The sequence below is a fragment of the Phyllostomus hastatus genome, unplaced genomic scaffold (genome assembly GCF_019186645.2).
Source record: "Phyllostomus hastatus isolate PE091 unplaced genomic scaffold, TTU_PhHast_1.1 phas_contig_40, whole genome shotgun sequence".
NCBI classification, from domain to species: domain Eukaryota; kingdom Metazoa; phylum Chordata; class Mammalia; order Chiroptera; family Phyllostomidae; genus Phyllostomus; species Phyllostomus hastatus.
In genome coordinates this window covers 15333295-15354170 of record NW_025333872.1, presented here as the reverse complement: position 1 = coordinate 15354170, position 20876 = coordinate 15333295, and the positions used below count along the sequence as shown (strand labels likewise).

Genomic DNA, 20876 nt, shown 5'->3' with positions numbered 1-20876 from the left:
TAAAGCTGAGCTCATTCTTTAGTGCCTCAGTCCTCCCGCTTCTCTGAAGGGTTGTCAGACCTCTCCTGTCTCCCAAGAGTTGGAGGTTCTCTCTACCATGGTCTCCATTGCACTTTCTACAGTTTTCATGTACGTGTCAATTGTGAATTATGGAGAGGAAGGACCCTTATCTTATCCATAATGTGTCCCCAAAGCCTTGCATAATGCTTAGCATCTCAGCCTGAAGAAACACTAGTCTCATCTGTTATACAATCATTACTCATCAATTACCTGAATCAATTACCTGAGATATCAAGATGAAAAAGCAACTTCCAAGCCATGGTGACAGTGAAAGCTTGCCAGAGTAATTGGATTTTGTTCTATAATAATATGAAAAACTGTAACAAGAAAGAATTGTTAGGGCGATTGTGTGTTGAATGAATGACCCACTTTATCTCAATTTCAATCAAGTTCTTAATGCTTTCACAAGTAGTTTTCCCAGTGATCATCGAGGGAAAGCATTGTCCCAATTATACAATTTAAGTGGATGGGGAAGTAGTGGGACATTAATTATCAAAGAAAGGCTTCTATGATTAATAATTAATAGATGGGATTCATTAGTATAATGCCATTGCAAAAAAAATGTGGGGGAGAGCCCACATCCCTACTGGCACGTGGGTCGTTACTAAGTTTTAGTCACCACAGTTCATCAAGGAGATGGAGAAATGCGTGAGGATTCAGAGGTGAATGTCAGAGATAATTAAAGGAGTGGAAAACAGGTCCTGTGAGGAAAGTTGTGTAATTAAAGCAAGAAAAGGCTGAGAGACACACATGTGATTACTAACTTCATATATAGAGACAGATTTTTGTGAGATATTTTCTTTATATCCACAAAGAAATAAGCATGAAGAAATTAGCTTAAATTACAATAGGCAAGTTTAAGAAAAATATTCTAACAAATTGGATTACAAAAGGCAAATCTGATCATGTTATGCTCTAGTTTAAAAAAAAACAATCTTATTTGACTTTGCATTATTTTTAGGTCAAAGTCTACTTTTTTTTTAATTTTTAAATTTTTTATCTTCACCCGAGGACATTTTTTTCATTACTTTTAAAAAGAGAAGGGAGAGAGAAGAAACATCAGTTGGTTGCCTCCAGTTTGCACCTGAACTAGGGATCGAATCTGCAACCTAGGTGTGTGCCCTGACCAAGAGCTGAATGAACCTGCAACCTTTTGATTATGGAGCAGTGCTCTAACCAACTGAGCCATGGTGGCGAGGGCTACGTTTTTTATTTTAATGAAGCATGTGATTTGTTAGTTAGCTGGTTTTTGACAAATCAAAGTTCCAATGATTTTTTTAAAGATTTTATTTATTTATTTTTAGAGGGGAAGGGAAGGAGAGAGGGAGAGAAACATCAATGTGTGGTTGCCTCTCCCGCTCCCCATGCTGGGGACCTGGCCTGCAACCCAGGCATGTGCCCTAGACTGGGAATCAAACTGTGACACTCTGGTTCACAGGCCTGCGCTCAATCTGCTGAGCTACACTAGCCAGGGGCCAATGACTTTTTTTTAGGGAGATGACATAACAGTGTTTTGGGCATTTTAATTTGTTGGAAAATGAAATTACGAATGATGCAGAAATCATATTGTCATGTCAAAAATAGATGGTGATCAATAGGAAAAAGAAGAAAAAGAGGGGGAAACAAACACAGGGCCCCAAATTGCCTATGTTGTAGCCCAGATGCTCATTGTATGTTATGTTGAGACAGAGCTTGAATCCCAGACAGACACAGCTTTAATCATGAAGTGGATGAGCCACAATGTATGATAGCGCTCTGTCTTATGAACAACTTAATACTAGGTTTTTATTAAGTAAATTTACATTTGTATGGTTTAAGCTGAAGTAAAATATTAATATACGTATGTGTTTTTTTTTAAAGATTCCATTCCTTTACATTTAGAGGATAATTTTTTCAACTTCTAATCTAGGAAAATTGCAAACATACAGGAAAGTTACAAAAATAGTACAAAGAATACCCATCTACCTTTAAGCCAGGTTTACCTGCTGTTAACATTTTACCCTATTTGTGTGCTTGTGCACTCCCTCTCTCTCTCCAAACACACACACACTTTTTGTTCTACCTGCTTGAGAATAAACTGCATACATCACGGACCTTTACTTATAAATCCTTCAGGGTGTTTTCTCTAATAATCTGAATATGCTCTTAGAGAACTACAGGACAGGCATCTTCAGTAAATTTAATACAGATACAATGCTTTTATCTAATCTGCCATCCGTATTTCAATTGTTCCCATTGACCCAATAATGGCCTTATAGGTGTTTTCTTCTCCTTTAGTGCAAGAGCTAGTCAAATGAATGCCATGTTTCTCAAAATGGCATCTGAGGCCCCCCACAAACCAAACTGTAGGGTTACCTCCTTCCAGCTCCAAGCACCTCACCTTTCCCTCCACCGCAGGTCCAAGCATCTGTGCTTTAGTTCATGCTCCTTGGAGTGCTTAGAAGTACCTTACACAACACCTACTTTTTTTTTTCTTTCTATAGTCAGTTTTTTGTGAATCTTCACTGCCCTCCTGAGCCCAGCTGTAATAGACCCAGCTGGAAGCCAGGGGCCTCTGCCCTCCTTCTCTCCCCACATCTTGTACTCTAGGTATACTTGAAATATCTTAGTGCGTATTCCTGAGTACGTGTCTGCCCCTGCCTCCAGTTACTCTTACCCCCTGCTGTGAGACCACAGGCTCTTTGAAAAGATGAACCACATTTTGTTAGTCTGTGTGTCCCCAGATGCTAACATAGGGTCTGTCACACTGGAGGTGCTTTATAAATATTTATTTACCAGCAATGGAATATGTCACTATGAAGAGCTGCTGAAGGAAGTTGTAGGAGTCTGATCCTGAAGAGCTTCAACAGCAAGGAGAAGGTGGCCCCTCAGTGGCTTTAATATGGTTCTGGGGGAAAGCAAGTTAGTCTGGCTTGGGGAGATTGGTCTCTTCCAATGAAATGGTAGAGTATGTGAAATCAGACATAACCTTTACATTTCTTAAGGTCCTCAAGGTCACACACAGCCTTCACACAGCTGGATTTTTTAAAAATTGTTAATTATAAACTAATTTTAGACTGCCAAAAAATTGCAAAAATAGGACAGAGTGTCCCTAGAAATCCTTTACCCAGCGCTTCCCCTTATGGTAACATCTATAATCATAGAATGATGGTCAGAACCAGGAAGTTAGATCTGATACAATGCTACTAACTAAACTACAGACAGTATTCACATGTCACCAACTTTTCCACTCAGGCCCTTTTTCTGTTCAAGGGTCCTATCCAGGATCTCACATTGCATTTAGTTGTCATGTCTCCTTAATTGCCTCCAATCTGTGACAGCTCCTTAGTCTGTCCTTGCCTTTGTGATCGCGACACTTCTGAAGAGTGTCGGTCAGTCTTGTGTATAGAATGTCCCTCATTTGGGTCTGTCTGCTGTTTGCTCATGGGTGGAGTGAGGTTCTGCGTTGTTGACAAAAACACCGCTGTGATGTCATGATCTTCTCAGAGCTTCATGTCCAGGGCACATGACCGTGTGTCTCATAAATGGTGATATTGGTCTTGATCACTTGGGTAAAGGAGTTCCTGCTGGATTTTCCCTGCAGAGTTACCATCCTTTTCTTTGAAGTTCATAAATATCTTAGAGATATTTTGAAACTATACAGATATCCTGTTTCTCTTCAGACTTCTGTGATCTAATATTTGCATTCAGCAGAAAATTTTGTCTATAACAAATTATACTGTGATGCATACTTAAGAGTGAATTTCTTCTTTCTCTCTTTCCTTCTATATTCATTGGTTAGAAAGAATTCTTCTGGAAGAAGGAGCCGCATAGACTGGGTTTGCATTTAGATGCAGAAGGTCACACACTTCTAATCATTATTTTCTGATCTTTTCTGATTCTTCAGATAATTAAATTGCTATATTTAAAAATATCTTTATTGTTATTATCTAAGTATTTATATTTTATTAATGTTTATATAAAGGCATTGCATTCACATGAATTATCACATTTTCTTTGTTATAAGCAGATGGCATGACTGTCAATTTTATAAATGAAAAATCAATGATGTATTAAAAAAACACAACCGAAAACAATTTTAATTAAAAAAAAAAACACCTCAACTGAATGACTTTAAAAGAGACAAGCCTAGAAGTAGTCCTGAAAAAAATGACTCGCTCTTTGTTTGGCTTCTGAATATCTAGCAGTAAAAATATTACTAGTTGCCACAAATAGATCATGGAGCACATGTAAGTTCTCAATCAGGAGAACTTTAATTTTAGCATTTCTTGGTTTTAGTATGTTTACATTGTTCATTGTAGCTGAGTTACAGAGCACAATATATTTAGCATGAGCTCAGCAGATTTTATTGACCATAATTATTGTGTAGGGTTTGTCTACAGAGGTCAACAAAAAAAGCAGTGACTTGCAGCTGATTCATTTCTGAGTTGGTGAAAAATGCACTCTCCAAGAATGGTTTCTCTAGTTTTATAAAAACTTGTTAAAGAGCATTGTTTGGATCAGAGGCTGACACACTTATTCTGTAACGGGTCAGAAAACAAAGACTTCCAGCTTTGTGGGCCATGGGGTCTTTGTCACAACCACTCAGCTTTGCTGCTACAGTGTGAAAGCAACCATATACCATATGCAAGTGCGTGGGAAGGACTGTGTTCCAATAAAACTTTATTTATAAGAACAGGTGGCGCGGGGTAGGGGGGGAGTGGGTATAGTCTGCTGATTCTCGGTTTAAACTATAAAAGTACAGAAACTCAAACTATACATTAGCATTTATCCTTGTCCTTGATTTTTCTCTACAGGCAGAAGACTGATCTTTGAAAATATGTATTTGGGAGATAGTCCCGTTCTGTTGAATACCTTGTGCGGGTGCTGCCACAGAAAAATCTGGTTACACTCCGGGGAGGCCTGCCGCCGCTGCAGGACTGAGCCGCCTCGGCCCTGAGATGAGTGTCCGGCCTGCTCGGGCACACCATGAATAGATACACAACGATCAGGCAGCTCGGGGATGGAACCTACGGTTCCGTCCTGCTGGGAAGAAGCATCGAGTCTGGGGAACTGATTGCCATTAAAAAGTAAGTTTTTTCCTTCACGCTCATGAATTCATCCTCAGCTGTACGTTGTCAACATTGCTTTCCCTCTTCCCTCACCATTCCTCGTCTTGGAGGCATTTCCAGAGGAAAGTGCACGGGAAGCGAGGAGAAGAACTCAGGCATCGATCGCTGTGGGTCAGGGGCCGGTCCGCTCTGGGATGCTCACGTTGGGGGTGGGTCTTAAACACGTTGCCACTTAGCATACAGCACTAGTACTTTTCCGGTGTGTTCAAGAGTACTTTCGCAGTACTCTTGTGAGGTAGTAACAAGCAGGTTAACACATATTATTTCCTAGAAAAGGAAACGGAAACTCGGAGAAATTAAGTGACTAATTTGAACCATTTACACATACGGTAGTCTGGTGACTACTGTCCTGTTCCCCCGACCCTACTTGCCCTTTGCAGTCTGAGTTCAGACTCATTGCGTTAGTAAAGTTGACCCTGAGAATTAGTAGTTTGATATAACTACCTCACACTTTCAGTGGGTCGGGAGTCTGGTCATGCATTAGCTGAGTTCTCTGCTTGAGGGTCTCTCATGGGGCTGCAATCAAGGTGTTGGCTGGCAGTAGGGTTTCATCTAAAGCTGAATTGGGGAGGGATCTACTTCTGAGCTCCCTCATGTGATTATGGGCAGCATTTAGTACCTCCTGGGTTGTTGGACTGAGGGCCTCAGTTCCCCCTGGTTGGCTGTTGACTGGAGGCAATTTACTTCATCAACACATGGGAGCCAAGAAGGCAAGGAGAATCTTCTACCAAAGTGGAAGCCACATCTTTTTGTTTCTTTGAAACTAAGCACAGAAATGATATCCTTTCTAATTGCTATATTCTGTTGGTTAGAAGCAAGTTATTGAAGGAGAGTGAGTTATACCGGGTTGTGAATATGAGGAGATGGGGGTCTTTGGAGTGTGTCTGCCACACCTGTTCACATCCAGGTACTTTCTCAACATCTCCATTTGGATGTCCTAGACACTTCAGATTCATCATATCTAGAGCTGAATTTATAATCCATCGTGTTCTGCTTTTGCTCCCAACCTGTTTCTTCTTCAGTATTCCATCTTAATAAATGACAGTACCATCCCTGCAAAAGCTGGGAGTCTTTCTGACTTCCCCTCATTTGCTGGTCCACTAGTCCTGTCAGTTCTAACTACTAACTACCGGTTTGCATCTGACCCACCTACCTCTCTGTACTCCACTGCTAACCTCCCTTTCAACCCATCATCATTTACCACCTCTGCTCCTGGAATAATTTCCTCTGTAGGCTTTTCCAGTCTTCCATTCTTAGCCCGATCTAGTCCAGTCAGAAGGGGTTATTTTAAACACATAAATCTAATTATCTAAAACCATTTGTGCTGAATATTCTTTGTGTTCCTGCTGCCCCATCATGTCTTCCGACTCCAGTGTGCTCTGGTGCAGTTTCACACCCGCCACCAGCATTCCTCCATAAGTACATGCAGGACACTCTCAACCAGTGTGCCTTCTACACAGTTCCTGAGAAGGTCCCCAGCTGGCCTGAGGCCCAGTTGCCCACCTTGGTATCAGCTCAGCAAGGCACCCTTTAATGGATTTCCTACCAGTTTCCCTGCTCCTTGCCCTGGCTTCCTAGAATCACCTCCCAAGTAACCTCCCTGCATCTGAATGAGTCCTTGCCTCAGGCTCTGCTTTCTGGGGACTCAACCTAAGACAGCTTTCAGTGTCTTTCTGGCTGTTTTAGGATTAAGCCCCTGGTTTTTAATGGGACCTACAAATAGCTGCATCTTTCAGCCCTGCACGACCCATTGCCTACTTTGTTCTGGCCACGCTGCCTTTTAGCTTCTTGAACTCACCAGTACAGTTCTGCCCCAAGCCTTCACATTGATATTTCCCCTCCCCTGCCTCCTACCAGACTAAATTCTACTCATCTGTCAGGTTTTGGTTGAAATACCACTTCCCTAGGGGAGTGTTCCTGCTAACCCAGACGAGGTTAGGTCGCCTAGGCCCCCTCTCACAATGCCCTGTGCCTTTCCTTCATAGCACTCAGTACGGAAGATGATTAATTACCTGTCTTCCTGCTACGATGTCAGTTCCACGAGGGATGTCTCTCTCATCATTGTATCCCCAGTGCCTGACAAAGTCCCTGCCACATAGGAGGGGCTAAGTAATTATTTGGGGCATGAATAAAGGAATCGGTCACTCAACCAGGAGACACTGTGACATCTGTGGCGGAGTGTCAGAGGGATGTGGGGAGGTGAAAGTTTGTTATTAGCCATCAGTGAGATCTTGGGAAAATCGTGTCACTTCTCTGTTTCTTTGTTGCCTCGCCTGCCGCACTTATTCCACAAGGCAGCTGGAAGATTCAAACAAGACAGTGTGGTTCAAGTGTGGTGAACGATAGAGCCTTGAAACCCGGGTTTCTGGTTAGCTCACAGGCTTCTCTTCCTGTCCCCAGACTCCATAGCGAGGTTGGCAAACGTGTTCTGTAAAGAGCCAGACAGTAAATATTTCAGGCTCTGCAGGCCATATGGCCCCTGTCGCAACTCAGCGCTGCTGCTGCAGTGTGAAAGCAGTCATAGACCACATAGAAATGAATGAGTGTGGTTGTAGTCCAATAAAACACCATTTGTGGAAGCTGCCATTTGAATTTCAGATAATTTTCACATGCCACAAAATATTATTCTTCTTTTGATTTCTTAGTCCCAACTATTTAAAAATATAAATGCCATCTTAGCTCATGGGCTATAGAAAAACAGATGGTGGAGTGGAGTTGGCCCATGGGACATGGCTTGCCAGCCCCGGTACTAGCATGCCTAGAACTGTGTTTTTTAACTTGGTAGCAAGTAACCATGTGTGGCCTTTAAATGTAAATTTAATTAAAATTCAGTTCCCGTGTTTCACTAGCCTCATTCCAAGTGCTCAGTAGCCACATGTGTCTAGTGGTCACTGTCCTGGACAGACAAAACATTTCCAGCATAATAGAAAGGTCTGTTGGACAGCTCTGGTCTAAATAAAACAAGAATCAAGGACACCCTCCTGGGTAAGGTTAGCCTATCAGTGACGGAGCAAGAACGAAGACCAGGCCTCTTTGGGCTGCCCCGCACCGCCTCTGCTGGGAAATTTGGGGATGTAGGACTGATTGCACTGCCAGATTTTTAAATGAATGCTGTGTTGGATACTATACTATTTGATAGAAATCAAAACCAATTTTAAGCACTATTCATTAGTTTCAGAATGAAAACTTTTTTTTTCAAAATAAAGTTTAACCTGTGACTGGGAGTAAGCATACTATTTGTTTCTTCTCTTTTAGAATGAAAAGAAAGTTTTATTCCTGGGAGGAATGCATGAATCTTCGGGAGGTTAAAGTATGTATTAACAGTAGGGAATAATTTATATGTAGTCCATTAAAATAGTGTTATACACGCTTAGACTTATTGTTGATGTAGTCATTCTGTTTGAATGGTTTCAGTGATGCAAAAGAAAGGGGGGAAATGATAACACTAATGCTTTTATTGAATATATTTATATTAAATCTTGGTATATTACTATTAAGTAAATCACAGATTTGTTCAGATTTCAATAGTTTCCCACTAATGTTTTTTCTTTCAAACTGTGAAGTACAAATAAGACCATATTTACCATCTTAGCAATTTTTAATTGTATATTCCTGTTGTTTTACAGCCATTATTACTGTCTATGTCTAGAACTCTTTTCATCTTGCAAAACTGAAACTCTGCACCCATTAAGCATAACTCCCCACGATCCCTCCCCCAGCACCTGGCAACCACCATTCTACAGGTAGAATCACGCACTGCAGGCAGACCTCATTTTATTGTGCTTCACAGGTGTGGCATTTTGTACAAATCAAAGGCAAGACCAAAATCCTCCAACTCACTTTATTGCAATACTTGCTCATCGAGGTGGTTTATAAACAAACCCACAGCATCTCCGAGAAATGCTTGTATTATCTTTTTGTGAGTGGCTTATTTCACAGCATTATGTTCTTAAGGTTCATCCATGTTGTAGCATGTGTTAGAATTTCCTTCTCGTTTAAGGCTAAATCATATTTCATTGTGTAGATATACCACATTTTGCTTATCCATTCATCCACTAATGGACACTGGGGTTGCTCTCACCTTTTGGCTATGTTGTACCTCTCCATTTGTTTAAACTTCTTCCCACTGGCTCCTTCTCTTCAGTCTGTGAATGTGCCTGCCATTCTCTGTAATCAGCCTCAGCACCCTCTCCCCATGAGCTTCCACCCCTTTCCTTACCTTCCAAATCACCCCTTTTGCCACCATTGCCCGCCTACCACCGACTTTCTGCTGACGTGAGTCGGGCATCTTTCTGCGACTCTTATTCCTCAGACATAGACAATACACTCCACCCCCACACCCCTACCTGTGAGGGCTCCCCTCCTGACACACCCATTCCTTCCCACTGTGTTGTCTAGGTGTTGCTGTTTCTTAGTGATACTCATTGACTACTCAGGGTTTAATAATTTTTCCTTCTTGAAACATCTCTGATGTTCCTTGTCTCTGTCATTTCTTTGACCCTTAAGATGATCTTAATTTGTTTTGTTACATGTATTGCGTCCTTTCTTCTAAATTGGGTTGTTTGCCTCTGAAGGGCAGACACTGTGTCATGTGCCCAGGGGATCCCTGGGACTCTGTACATTGTACAGCAGGTCCTCAAATAATGTCCTTTTGTCTCACGTCCTTTTGTTATAGCATTGGTGAGATGCCGTAAGAACTTAAGTTGTGTTTATACCAATGACCCTGTGATAATATTGGTTTCATTGTACATTGTTTCACTGCAGTTCCAAGAACCTGCTGATGATGTTAAATGAGTACTTACTACAGTTGTGTTAATAGTTAAGAATATTCATTCACACCGGGAGAAACAGTCCCTATTCAGACTGCTGCCCCGGGTTTAATTTGCTACTTCTGCTTCTCTGCACTGATACAGCTGTCCTGCCTCTTCCCCTCCTTTGTAAACCTCTCCCGAGCCAAAATAAGATGCATTCTCCCTGGAAATATATCTCTGTAAAATGAATCACGTGAAGTCCTCCACACAAAATTAATTCTTTTTGTATTAAACCAATACAGACTTTAACTTGCTCCTGAGCCTCCCTTAGAAACAAGAGCAGAGAGCCACTCCCAGACTCGGGCCAGGAACCCATGCCGGAACACACTTCAGGCTAACGGCCGAGGGTATCCTACTCCTTGCCCAGAGTTCTCTTCTGGAAAACTTTTAAAACTTCGTTTTCCTCTGAACAAACTCGCTGCTCATCCACTGGACATCTCAGCCGTTGCCCGGATGCAGTTGAAGCGAACAGGCAGAAAAGATGGCCGTAGCCCGCGAGAGTCCAGTGAATACTACTTACAAGTTAAGCAATGTTTGTTTTTGTTACCCGAGGAGAACCAGGAATGCAACCAGCTAAAAGAAGTAATCAGCCTGGCTGGGCCATTCTAGAAGAATCGGTCCATTTGGCCAAAGCAGCTGAGTATTTCCTGCTGGAGAAGCATGTTGGCAGGAGCTTGTCTTTTAGAGAAGAGGCTCCAGAAAAGTCTTACTTTGCTCTCATTCACTGGCTATAGTCTTCTCCGCCCAGCTGCTCGAAATAACTTGATCATATTACACATTCCCAAGCTCTGATCCCTGGGGTACCACCTTATTACTGAGTGTCCTTCCAGAGCCGGATTGTAATGCTGACATTTTCATCTTCAGACATTGTGTTTGTTTTATAAAAGGAATGTCCTTTTAAGGAAATTCAAAGATAAAGAGCGCTTTACAATGTATTATTATTGGATTATACTCACTTCTCTGTGAGGAAGAGGCTTTTTGAATTAGAGAGCTTGTCCCATTGGCCAGAGTGGCCCTCTGAGGCTTCCTGAAAGGAACCAGTCTATCAAATTCTAATCAGCTAGTGAGCAAACCAGTGGCCAGGCATCTCTGGTGGTTATCCACGAACAGGACTGCTGCTCCCCAGTGACAGAAATAGTGAGGCAAGCAAAAAATAGTTTGCATGTGGCTGTACGCACTCACATGTATGTCCCTGCAGGAGGACAGCTGCTTGTGTGTAAGGCTGAACAGTAAGGTCACGCGTCATTTTCTGAGTCACCCTCTTGTTCCCCGTGCCTGACTTTTATTGCCTTTCCTACCCTTGGAAGCAGAGATATGTCTCCCATATCACTTCAGGGCCTTTCCAATGAGATTTGCATTTCCCTTCCTCCAGAACCCACATCGTAAGGAATGTTGCATGTCTCATGGACGCTTGTGAGGCAGATGGGAGTTGATGGAATCAGGCTATTGGCTTCTCTTTGAACAATTTCTTATTCATAATGTCTGCAGACTGTTAACTGGTGATTTTGTCCCAAAGTAGCTGCCTTTTCCAATATTGGCATACCCCCGAGGCATGGTGGGTTCATTTCCAGGGTATAGCAATAAAGCAAGTTGTAATCTCTTGCTGGTGGAGGGTCTTGCCTTCAATTTGGAAAAAATGCCACATCTGGGAAGCCCAATACAGTGAAGTGCAGTAAAACTAGGTGTGCCTGTACTACAACAGGCAAAGCCTCACCTGCCAGGTGATTTTTTTCTCCGCCTCCCTGGCGGGGATTCTGTTATCTGGATGGAATGCACCCAAGGCAGCCCTGGCCCATGGCCCGGTGCTGATGGCAGCCAGAAATACTGGTTAAGGTCAAATTTACCTTCCAGTCAGTTCATCAAGATAGTTTTCCCATGTAAAGTTACTACTGATTTCATAGAAACACCATTTATTAAATTGTCGTTAAAATATGAATTGTGGTATTTCTGTGGTTTTAGATTTAGGTGTTTCTTCCTAAGTATATTATACATAGGGTACTTTTCTTTTTCAACAATAGTTTTTTTTTTCTCTAATTTTTTGTTTTTCTTCCTTGCTCTTTAGTCTTTAAAGAAACTCAACCATGCCAATATAGTAAAATTAAAAGAAGTTATCCGGGAAAATGATCATCTTTATTTTATCTTTGAGTACATGAAGGAAAATCTTTACCAGCTCATTAAAGAAAGGTATGGTTTGGTTTTCATGATCCTAGGGCTAAATCTTGCCAGGTGGACATGTTTGCTTTCTGCTTCTGCTTTTTCGGTCACGTTGCTTAGGCTCTGCTGTTTGAACCTGCTCATTGGGCGAGGGGCCCGACCCACATTCCTACTTTGGATGCCTTGTGATAGATTCACAGAAGCTAGTTTCAGTGAAGCTATTTTCATGTTTTAATGCATTATTCTCCCAGAGAAGATATTTAACAGATATTCTGCAGTTCTCTCTTCCCACAAGGACACGTGGGCAGAGTAGCTGCAAGTCGGGGGTGTGATAGCTTCATTCATTTCAAGACCTCCCTCGGAAAGTTCTGGTTTATTTCAGTTCCTTTCTCACCACAGTGCTCAGGGGCCTGCGTGCTGGGTAGAGAAGACTAATAAAAACCTTACCTGCTAAAGCAGTCGTGAACTTTAAAGTGAACTGTGTAGAACCCCTTGGACACATTTTCTTGGTGGCAAGTGGAAGCCACTCACAGCACCCCTCAGTGGTTTCAGCCAACAAGTGTCGTCCTCATTGTCCGTAACAGCAGGGGAGCCACATGGTTTGCCCACTGGGGAAAGAAAATGTTACTCTCTACTACACTCATAAAGCCTCAGCTGTTCCCTATTAAATGTTTTTAAGTTCTAGCTTCTATTATGGAGAGAGGAGATTTTTATATGCTACACTAGAGGGAATTGTATTGAGGGAATTTACTATAAAATACTTTATCATTGCTTCTTTCTAACTTAACTCAATATATTTGAGGTATGTCAGATAGCGTTCTTGTATGGATATATGGCTGTTTTCTTTGTTCTTTATTATCAAAAGATCTGCTCAAATTAGCATGTAGGCTAATATTTTCATAAGTTCTAACTGTATAACCAAAATGAATCCCATTTTCATTTGTAAATCTAGATTTGTAACTTTTTTCCTCTGCCCCATACAGAAATAAGTTGTTTCCTGAGTCTGCTATAAGGAATATCATGTATCAGATATTGCAAGGACTTGCATTTATTCACAAACACGGTAGGTGATTTGGATTATTGTTCTTTTGGATGCAGTGAAATGTCATCAGGTTGATACAGGAAGCTTCGTTGTCCTTTTTAACTGATTCCCAGCAAAGGTTAAAGAATTGAGAGGCTGACAATAGATTTTGGAATACGTTATCTTCCATTACTGGATTTCTGAATATTCCTCGTTATTTATCATGTCTGTGTATTCTTATTCTTTAGGCTTTAGCATTAAGTTTGCTAGTTATAGATCTAAAATTACTCCTGATCATTAACTGGTGTATTAATGAGAAACCTATGATTAGGATTTATAGAAGTTTTATATACTATGTTTAACCCAGTAACTGACATGGATTTGCTGTGGCTTCTCATTTTCCTAATGTATTTATGTATCAGTTTACTTAAAAGGGTTCAAAAATAGTCTAATACAGGAAAGTAAAATGATTAAAAATTAGAAAAAATAAAAGGGCCCAGGCAAAACAAGTTATAGATATAGCCAGGGGTGGTATTGATCCACAAAATGCATATCAGCATGTTGCATTTAAGTCAAAGAAGCAGGCTGTGGATTTGATGCTGAGCTTGCTTTCTGACAATGCAAAACATGACCAATTACAAGCAACATAGTTTCCCCAAAGTAAAAACAGTCCAGTTGCCCAAGATAAGCAGAGCTATTCCTAGTACTGAGACAAAAGAGGTTCTCTTGTGTGTGCCCTTGTTGAGGGGACTTCATGGTAAACACAGTGATGGGTTACATGGGGAAGGTTCATGTCATGTCCCTCAGTGTAAGACGATTGTATCACCTGATCACAGAAAACAGTTCTGCTGAGGCCCGGTATAATCCCTCCAGGGATGGTTTGGTTAGTCCAAGGAAAGATTTAGAGTACCTAGGGTAGCAATCTTCAACCTTTCCATCTCATGGCATGCATGAACTACACCAAAAAACATATTTTTCCCGATCTAACAAAAAATAGGTATGATTTTGATTTATTTACACCAGACGGCTATGTAGCGTTGGATGTTGTCATTTTTTTACTTGACAACCCGACAGTCCAAGAGAAAAAAGGTCAGTGCCCCTGACCAAATAGTCAGGTATTGCATGTTTTACAAATTCCTGCAGCACACTGGTTGAAAATCGCTGATCTCGAGGAATGGATGGCCACATACCCTTCAGGAAATTCTCTGATACTGTTGCTCTTCTTAGCTGAGCCTTTGGAAGAGACTGATCAGCAATGAGTTTGAGGTTAGATTTTCCAGCAGGTATCTGGGGCATTACTAGCCTTTGTTACTAACTGGATGCAGACCCACCTGCAGTTGGATGGATGCCTTCTGGTGAACACAGAGTCATGGGAGGGACATGTTCATCAGTAGAGCCAGGAGGCCCCTCGGGGTAATTTGAGGTCACTGTGATATACAGACAGGTGGGCAAAGTGGCTGATCTTGCATAGGCAGGAACCATTCACTCCCAATCTAAGGATATTATTGCCATCCATTGCAAATACTACACCAACAATGAGTTTCGTTACCCAAAAAGGAAGCTGGGTGGAAACGCTTTGATCATACAGTCAGTTCAGATCTGACACAAAGTGGTAGTAAGTAGAAAAGACATTCTGCCACAGCATGCAGCACAGTCCATCTGGGGTGGTTCCCAGCCTGTACTTTAGCCCTTACGTGGCCTCTCACAGTTAGAGACTAAATAAAATGCAAACAACAGACAGAAGCTATCTGTGCAAGTTCTTGTCAGCCTCAGTCACATGCTGAATAATCAGCGAGTAATTGCAAGACTGAGTCAACATGTTAACCCATTCTAGGACAAAGTTTTTGGTACAGATATGTCTGCTTCTGCTGAGACTGATCGAGCTAGCACTTAGCCCATAGTCACCAGATTCACAAGGGGTATGAATTTGCAAAGCATGAAAAACTTATAGTAAGACACCAGGGACAAACAAGGGGAGAAGAACCACTTATTAGATGTAAGAGTCCAGGAAAAAGAAATGACAAGAAATCCAAGAAATTCTCAAAGGAGAAAGGTCAACCAGAATGTTTTCATTTTGGACCAGTCATAGCATCTCAGTTGCTTGGGCCGTTTTGCTCAGTGCTCCAAACTGAGCTAAAACAAAGTTGACGTTCTTCAGCTTTCTCTCCTTTTGTTTTTTGCTGCTTTTATGTGACTCAGATATTTGTTGCCAGAAGGAACATGTAGCATTTCATCTAGATCTCTACCTAGCCCGTCTAACGAATGCACACATGAGCCCTCATACATGTGCATATTCATCTCCATGTGCACAAACCCTTGTGTACATGTATCCACAGATATGCTCCCCCACATACACATCCACGCACAAATGTACATTGTATGTGTGCACACACAATATATATTTACATCCAATAATTTAGCTTCCATACACTGTTGTGTCAAATCAGCCCTTTGGAACTCTGCACTGTTAGCTTCCCTTATGTGCCTTAGACACTCAGATTGTATATTGGAAGCTCCGTTTATTGGGAAGGTCAAACCATCTGTACTTCTATAACCCCAGCCTCTAAGTATCTAGTTCTAGTTGTAACTTAATAACATTTCATCTGTTACTTTATTTCCATGCCAATTTTTCAGGTAGAAAGGAAAGGTGGTATCTTTTCCTTCCAAAGAGGTTAGAGAGGTTTAAAGTGCTCTCAACCACCCCACTGTAATAAAGTGGTAGGGCAGAGATTAGCTCAGATACCTGTGCCCATAAACCATGCTTTACTAGAAAAACCTGTCCTCAAAGCAAACAAGAGAGTAAGAGGTTAAGAAAATAGTGATGATAATTGTAGGTTGATAGTTATTTTATAGGTCCTACCTCATTTTCATTGATTAATGATTTTTGGAAACTTTTTAATGGTATTTATATAGTGTTGACTTTGGTTAACTGCACATGTAACTCCATATTATTTCTTTCCTCTAGTAATGATAAAAAAAATAATAATAACCTAAAGCACCTCACAGGTCTCTCTGGTGATTTTCAGGCTCTTCTCTGTTAGTTTGCTCTCACTGCAAGGAGGTGCATTCTTCCCCCGGGGAGGACACTCCTGTGGGAGGGGAGAGCAGTGCTGCAGGTAGTTGCTATGGCCGTAGTTCGTGTCCCTGAGTACTTTCCCCGCACAGGGAATGAAAGCACGATTCTGCTTGGGGCTGACTGAGCAATGCCAAAGCATATGTACTTTGCAGGAATTAAATAATTAATGCACACAGTGTTTCATCCTTAATCTGCCTTAAAAATATTCAGGTCACACTTTTCCATGCCGGCAATCAGAAATGCATTAGGTGGCTTGGAGAACAATGTTTTGCCCTAGGAAGTGGTTCTCTGCTTCTGTGCTTCACCACTGTTTTCCTGTACATGCCCTCAAGTCGCCCTTGGCCTTTCTGTGCGTGACTGTCCTCGTGGGCTTCTTCATAAAAACATTGTGTAGGTTTAAATTCAGTAATATCTGTGAAATTATAACTTCCATCACAGAAAGGTGTGCTACATAAATTCATAGTGATTAAGTATTCTCTGGTTAATTCCATATATTCGTATCAGATTCATCGGTAACAGAATGTGGCAGAGGGGAAAAAGCCTTCTTTGTGGCTGATGGTTTCCTTGCCCCAGGGTTCTTAATGAAAAGTAAGCATAACACATTTTCTGCCAGGATGAAAGAGAAAATCTCTTTGTTATTCAGCTGGCATGGGGTACCCTGAAATTAAATTGAAGGGCTGTTTCTGAATTATGAAAGCCAGACACTTTTGAACAGGAAAGTTCTTATCTTAATAGCACTTTGCTGTTGTGTGATCTCCGAATGACCCAGCTATACAGGTTTGCATTGTGAATCAGAAGGGCAGAGGAAAAAGTGGACTCTTGTTACAGGCCCAGTGCCCACATCAGCAGAACGTGGACCTAGCCAGGAGTCAGTTCAGAGCTTAGTGCCACCTCCTCACAGGTCATGGGACAGACACATCACTAGCCTCATGAGCCTTGACTCTTATCTGCAAATGCAGAGCTGTGTCTGCCTCTCCACTTGACCAGGGTGTTGGGAAGAGAAAGTGAGAGGATTCATACTACTAATAACAGCAAGCTCTTGCAAGGTGCCGATGTGCTTAAGTGCTGCTCTAAGAGCTTTACAGATTTTAACACACCGAATCCTGCATAACAAGCCCATGAGATAGATGCATTTATTTCCCCATTTTACAGATGGGGGAAGTGAGGCAGAAACGTTAAGTGATTTGCCAGCCAGTGAACAGAACTGGGGTTTGAAATTGGCCAGTGTGATTGATCTGTACATTCAACCACCATACAGTATTGCCTCTCACATGGAAATAGCAATGTTTTGTTAAAATAGGGATGAAAAGTAAATGTACATGACATGAGGCTCTTGTATTTTTAATTATCAAGGAATAGAGCTCATGGGCTTGAGGCCAATAGTAGCTGTTGCTGTTGTTCAGCAGCGAAGAGAACAGAGGGCTGCATCCTGCAGACGCACGCATGAATGTTCCTAGTTATAAAGGCTTATGATGGTGCAACAGGCAACATATGTCAGCTGACAGACGCCGTTTTCACCAGCCAATTTCAGAGTGTTTGCTGATTTCATTTTTTTTCCTGGCCATTTTCCCGCTGATTATTTATTTGGGGCCTGAAGTATGATCCATAGAAAAGAAAGCTGCTTCGAGGGACATATGGGGAAACAGAATCTTCATTCTCCTTATTTCACTGGTGCCCATGTCCTCTGTGGAACTGGAAGTAAAGACGAGTGAGCAGTGAGGGAAAGGATACAGTCTGGCTGATGGGAGGAGATGCTCTGTGTTTGCGGGAGCACGACCCAGGGTGGAAGCAAGGACAGGGTCTGCAGTGCAAGAATAGTTGCGACTTCAGTCAGGATGGCAGCACAGGTAAACACGGCTCGCATCCTCACACGATCACATCTAAACTAGAACTAAAATAAATATACAACCATCACTCAGAACTGTCATTAATCGAATTGAATGGAAGTCTGGCAACTACAGAATTAAAGAAAACACATCCATCCAGACTGATAGCAGGGGTGTAAACAGGGAATGGGCTGGTCCCACATCTGTGTGTGATGGGTAAAATTTTGGAAAGGACATTTTGGGAATGAGGAGTCCTACAGCGGGGCTCCTAGCCCAGGGGTCCAGTGCCGGGAAAATAAGTCCTCATTAACTTATGGCTGCACAAACCAGTGGGGATAGAGTCAGTGGAAAAAACATCTGGAGTCCCAAGCAGTTCCCCTTAAAGAACCCAGACAGGGACTCACCTACTCAGACTCACGCCCTTTGAGCTCCAGCACCTGGGTAGCAACTTGAAAGACACCAGTGGCATACAGGAGGAACTGAAGTGTCTGGCATCCAGACGAGAGCTGGAGGTCAGCTTTTCCCCAGACAGAAAGGCCAGCAGAGGCCCTTGTGCCTTTTCAAATCCTCCTCTCACAGAGCCACAGAGCTGGCAGGTGGGTGCCATGTCTGAGTCTCTGTTGGCCTGGCTAACACTATTTGCCTGGCCTTGGATATCCCCAGAGACCCCATCCCACCCAATTTATGGGCCTACCCAAACTGCTTTTGCATATGAGTTTTTGGTCTTGACTGACTTTACAACTTCCTAAATCCTATCAAACAAACAACAGCCAGCCTCAGCGAGCCCCAGGCACAGTACTAGCAATAACCAGCCTGGATTCACATCTTGGCTTCACCTGGGAATCTCCAAACTAAGCACAAGTAGCAGCCATCTCAGATTGCTCTATAGTCAGGCAGGGTGGCCCTGGGCAAAACAGAGGTGGGGGCTGACCTTGGTTAGCACCACCCAGAAGACCCTAGAGCCTGTGCACCCAGTGGACAGCTACAGTCCACATTGGAGCACCACCACCCTGCCCCTGTACAGCTGATCCTCCACAGAGGGTGGAGGTTGGTGGTTAGTGGTCACAGCCAGTCCTTGCAGCCGACTGGCTTGGGTAAATCCCTCTCATTGATCTGCCAACAACAGTAAAGTATCAACTACAAGAGGAGGGTATATTCCGCCCACATGAAGGACACACCTGATTTCTCAAAAGCATCTTTGTAGACTAAAAGGGACTGGCAAGGAATATTCAAAGTCATGAAAAGCAGGGACCCACAGCCAAGATTGCTCTACCCAGCAAAGATATTTAGGATTGAAGGGCAGATAAAGAGCTTCCCAGATAAGAGAAACTAAAGGAATTCATCATCACTAAACCATTATTATATGAAATGTTAAAGAGACTTATATATAAAAAAAGATCAAAACTATGAAAAATAAAATTGCAATAAATTCACAAATAAAATGGCAAATAAATACTATCAACAGTTGAATCTGAAAAACAAACTAAGCACATAAGAACGGAGACATAATCATGGATATGGAGATTGTTTTGATGGTTGCTACATGGGAGAGGGGTGTGGGAAATGGGTGAAGAAGTGAGGGGATTAAGAAGTACAAATAGGTGGTTACAGAATAGCCACGGGGATGTAAAGTACAGTATAGGAAATGGAGCAGCCAAGGAACTTATACCCATGACCCATGGACAAGAATAATGGTGGGGGGATTGCCTGAGGGAGTGGAAGGTGCTGGGTACAGGGGGGCAAAGGGGGAAAAATCAGGACAACTGTAAAAACGTCATCAGTAAAATATAATTTTAAAAGAGTACTTGTGTCTGAGTACAAGTCGACGTGATGGGATGAACAGAACAGGAGAAGATGCAAGTTTATTGAGGTGGGTGTTGTGGATGGTGGCAGTGGGGCTTGGGGGCTGGAGGACAAATGACTCATTATAAGAGAGATGCCACATAAGTTTAGAAATAATATTAGCCCAGCAAAACGAGAAAAGGGGAGACTAAGAGGAGAAACAGCATTAATCTGGACTTGAAAGGACCAACCAGAGCCACAAATCAAGGTTTAGCGGTGTGCATTGAGGGGGACAGAGTAGAGCTCCCTAGTATAACAGCTGTGACACATTTCTTGGTAGGATTGTGAATAATTCACCCACCTACCTTGACTCACTTTTCCCATCTGCTCAGTAAGAAAACAGTGTCCACCATTTCATTTCTCACTGGGGTGTTTCTAATGCTCTAAGTTTTTAGGAAGAGAGACCATGGGCTCATGGTTCATATATTGTAAGGGGCAACAGGAGTCTTTCTGGGTGCATTGACAAAAGATACTCTCTAATAACTGCTCCTGCATTTTCACATTCTTAAGTCACGGCCGAGATGCAGTGATCATGCAGTTGGGCCTTCTGGCAGCCGGGTGGCGCTCTGAAGAACAGAGGGTCCAAGCACAATGACTCAGATGCACTAACTCTTAGAACGGACCTCGCCCCACACTGTGTGGGTGTCGATCATCTTTGTTTAATTAGGCTGAGAACAGGCCATCCAAATTTGCCCACAACAGAAACTCTTTCTTTTATTTTGAAGGCCGTTTTTGACTAATACTGAATTATTGTTTGAATTTATTGAGTTGACAGCCTCAAGTTTGGTTCTTCCTATAATTTAGGTTTAATTTACTCTTAATCTGATTAGAATACTTAAGGAATTGGTGTGAGGGAGGCCATTACTTAGACGTCGGTACAATGGCAGGATCAAGAATGAAGCGAAGTCTGGATGACAGAGATTGGGATCGATATAGACAAAGAGTGCAAGGGCACCACGTTGTTAAAGGGGATCA

The 20876-nt window shown here is 42.2% G+C and overlaps 1 protein-coding gene across 3 annotated transcripts in view; it reads left to right on the top strand.

Annotated features, from left to right (window-relative positions):
- The window catches only part of CILK1 (ciliogenesis associated kinase 1), a 51927-nt gene that overhangs the window by 12956 nt on the left and 18095 nt on the right, over nucleotides 1–20876 (top strand). For all 3 annotated transcript variants that reach the window (XM_045843511.1, XM_045843513.1, XM_045843512.1), the window contains 4 exons: nucleotides 4857–5129; nucleotides 8427–8481; nucleotides 12045–12166; nucleotides 13120–13199. In XM_045843511.1, the coding sequence (XP_045699467.1) occupies nucleotides 5029–5129; nucleotides 8427–8481; nucleotides 12045–12166; nucleotides 13120–13199 (358 nt within the window). In that variant the 5' untranslated portion in view covers nucleotides 4857–5028. The remainder of the gene's footprint in view (nucleotides 1–4856; nucleotides 5130–8426; nucleotides 8482–12044; nucleotides 12167–13119; nucleotides 13200–20876) is intronic.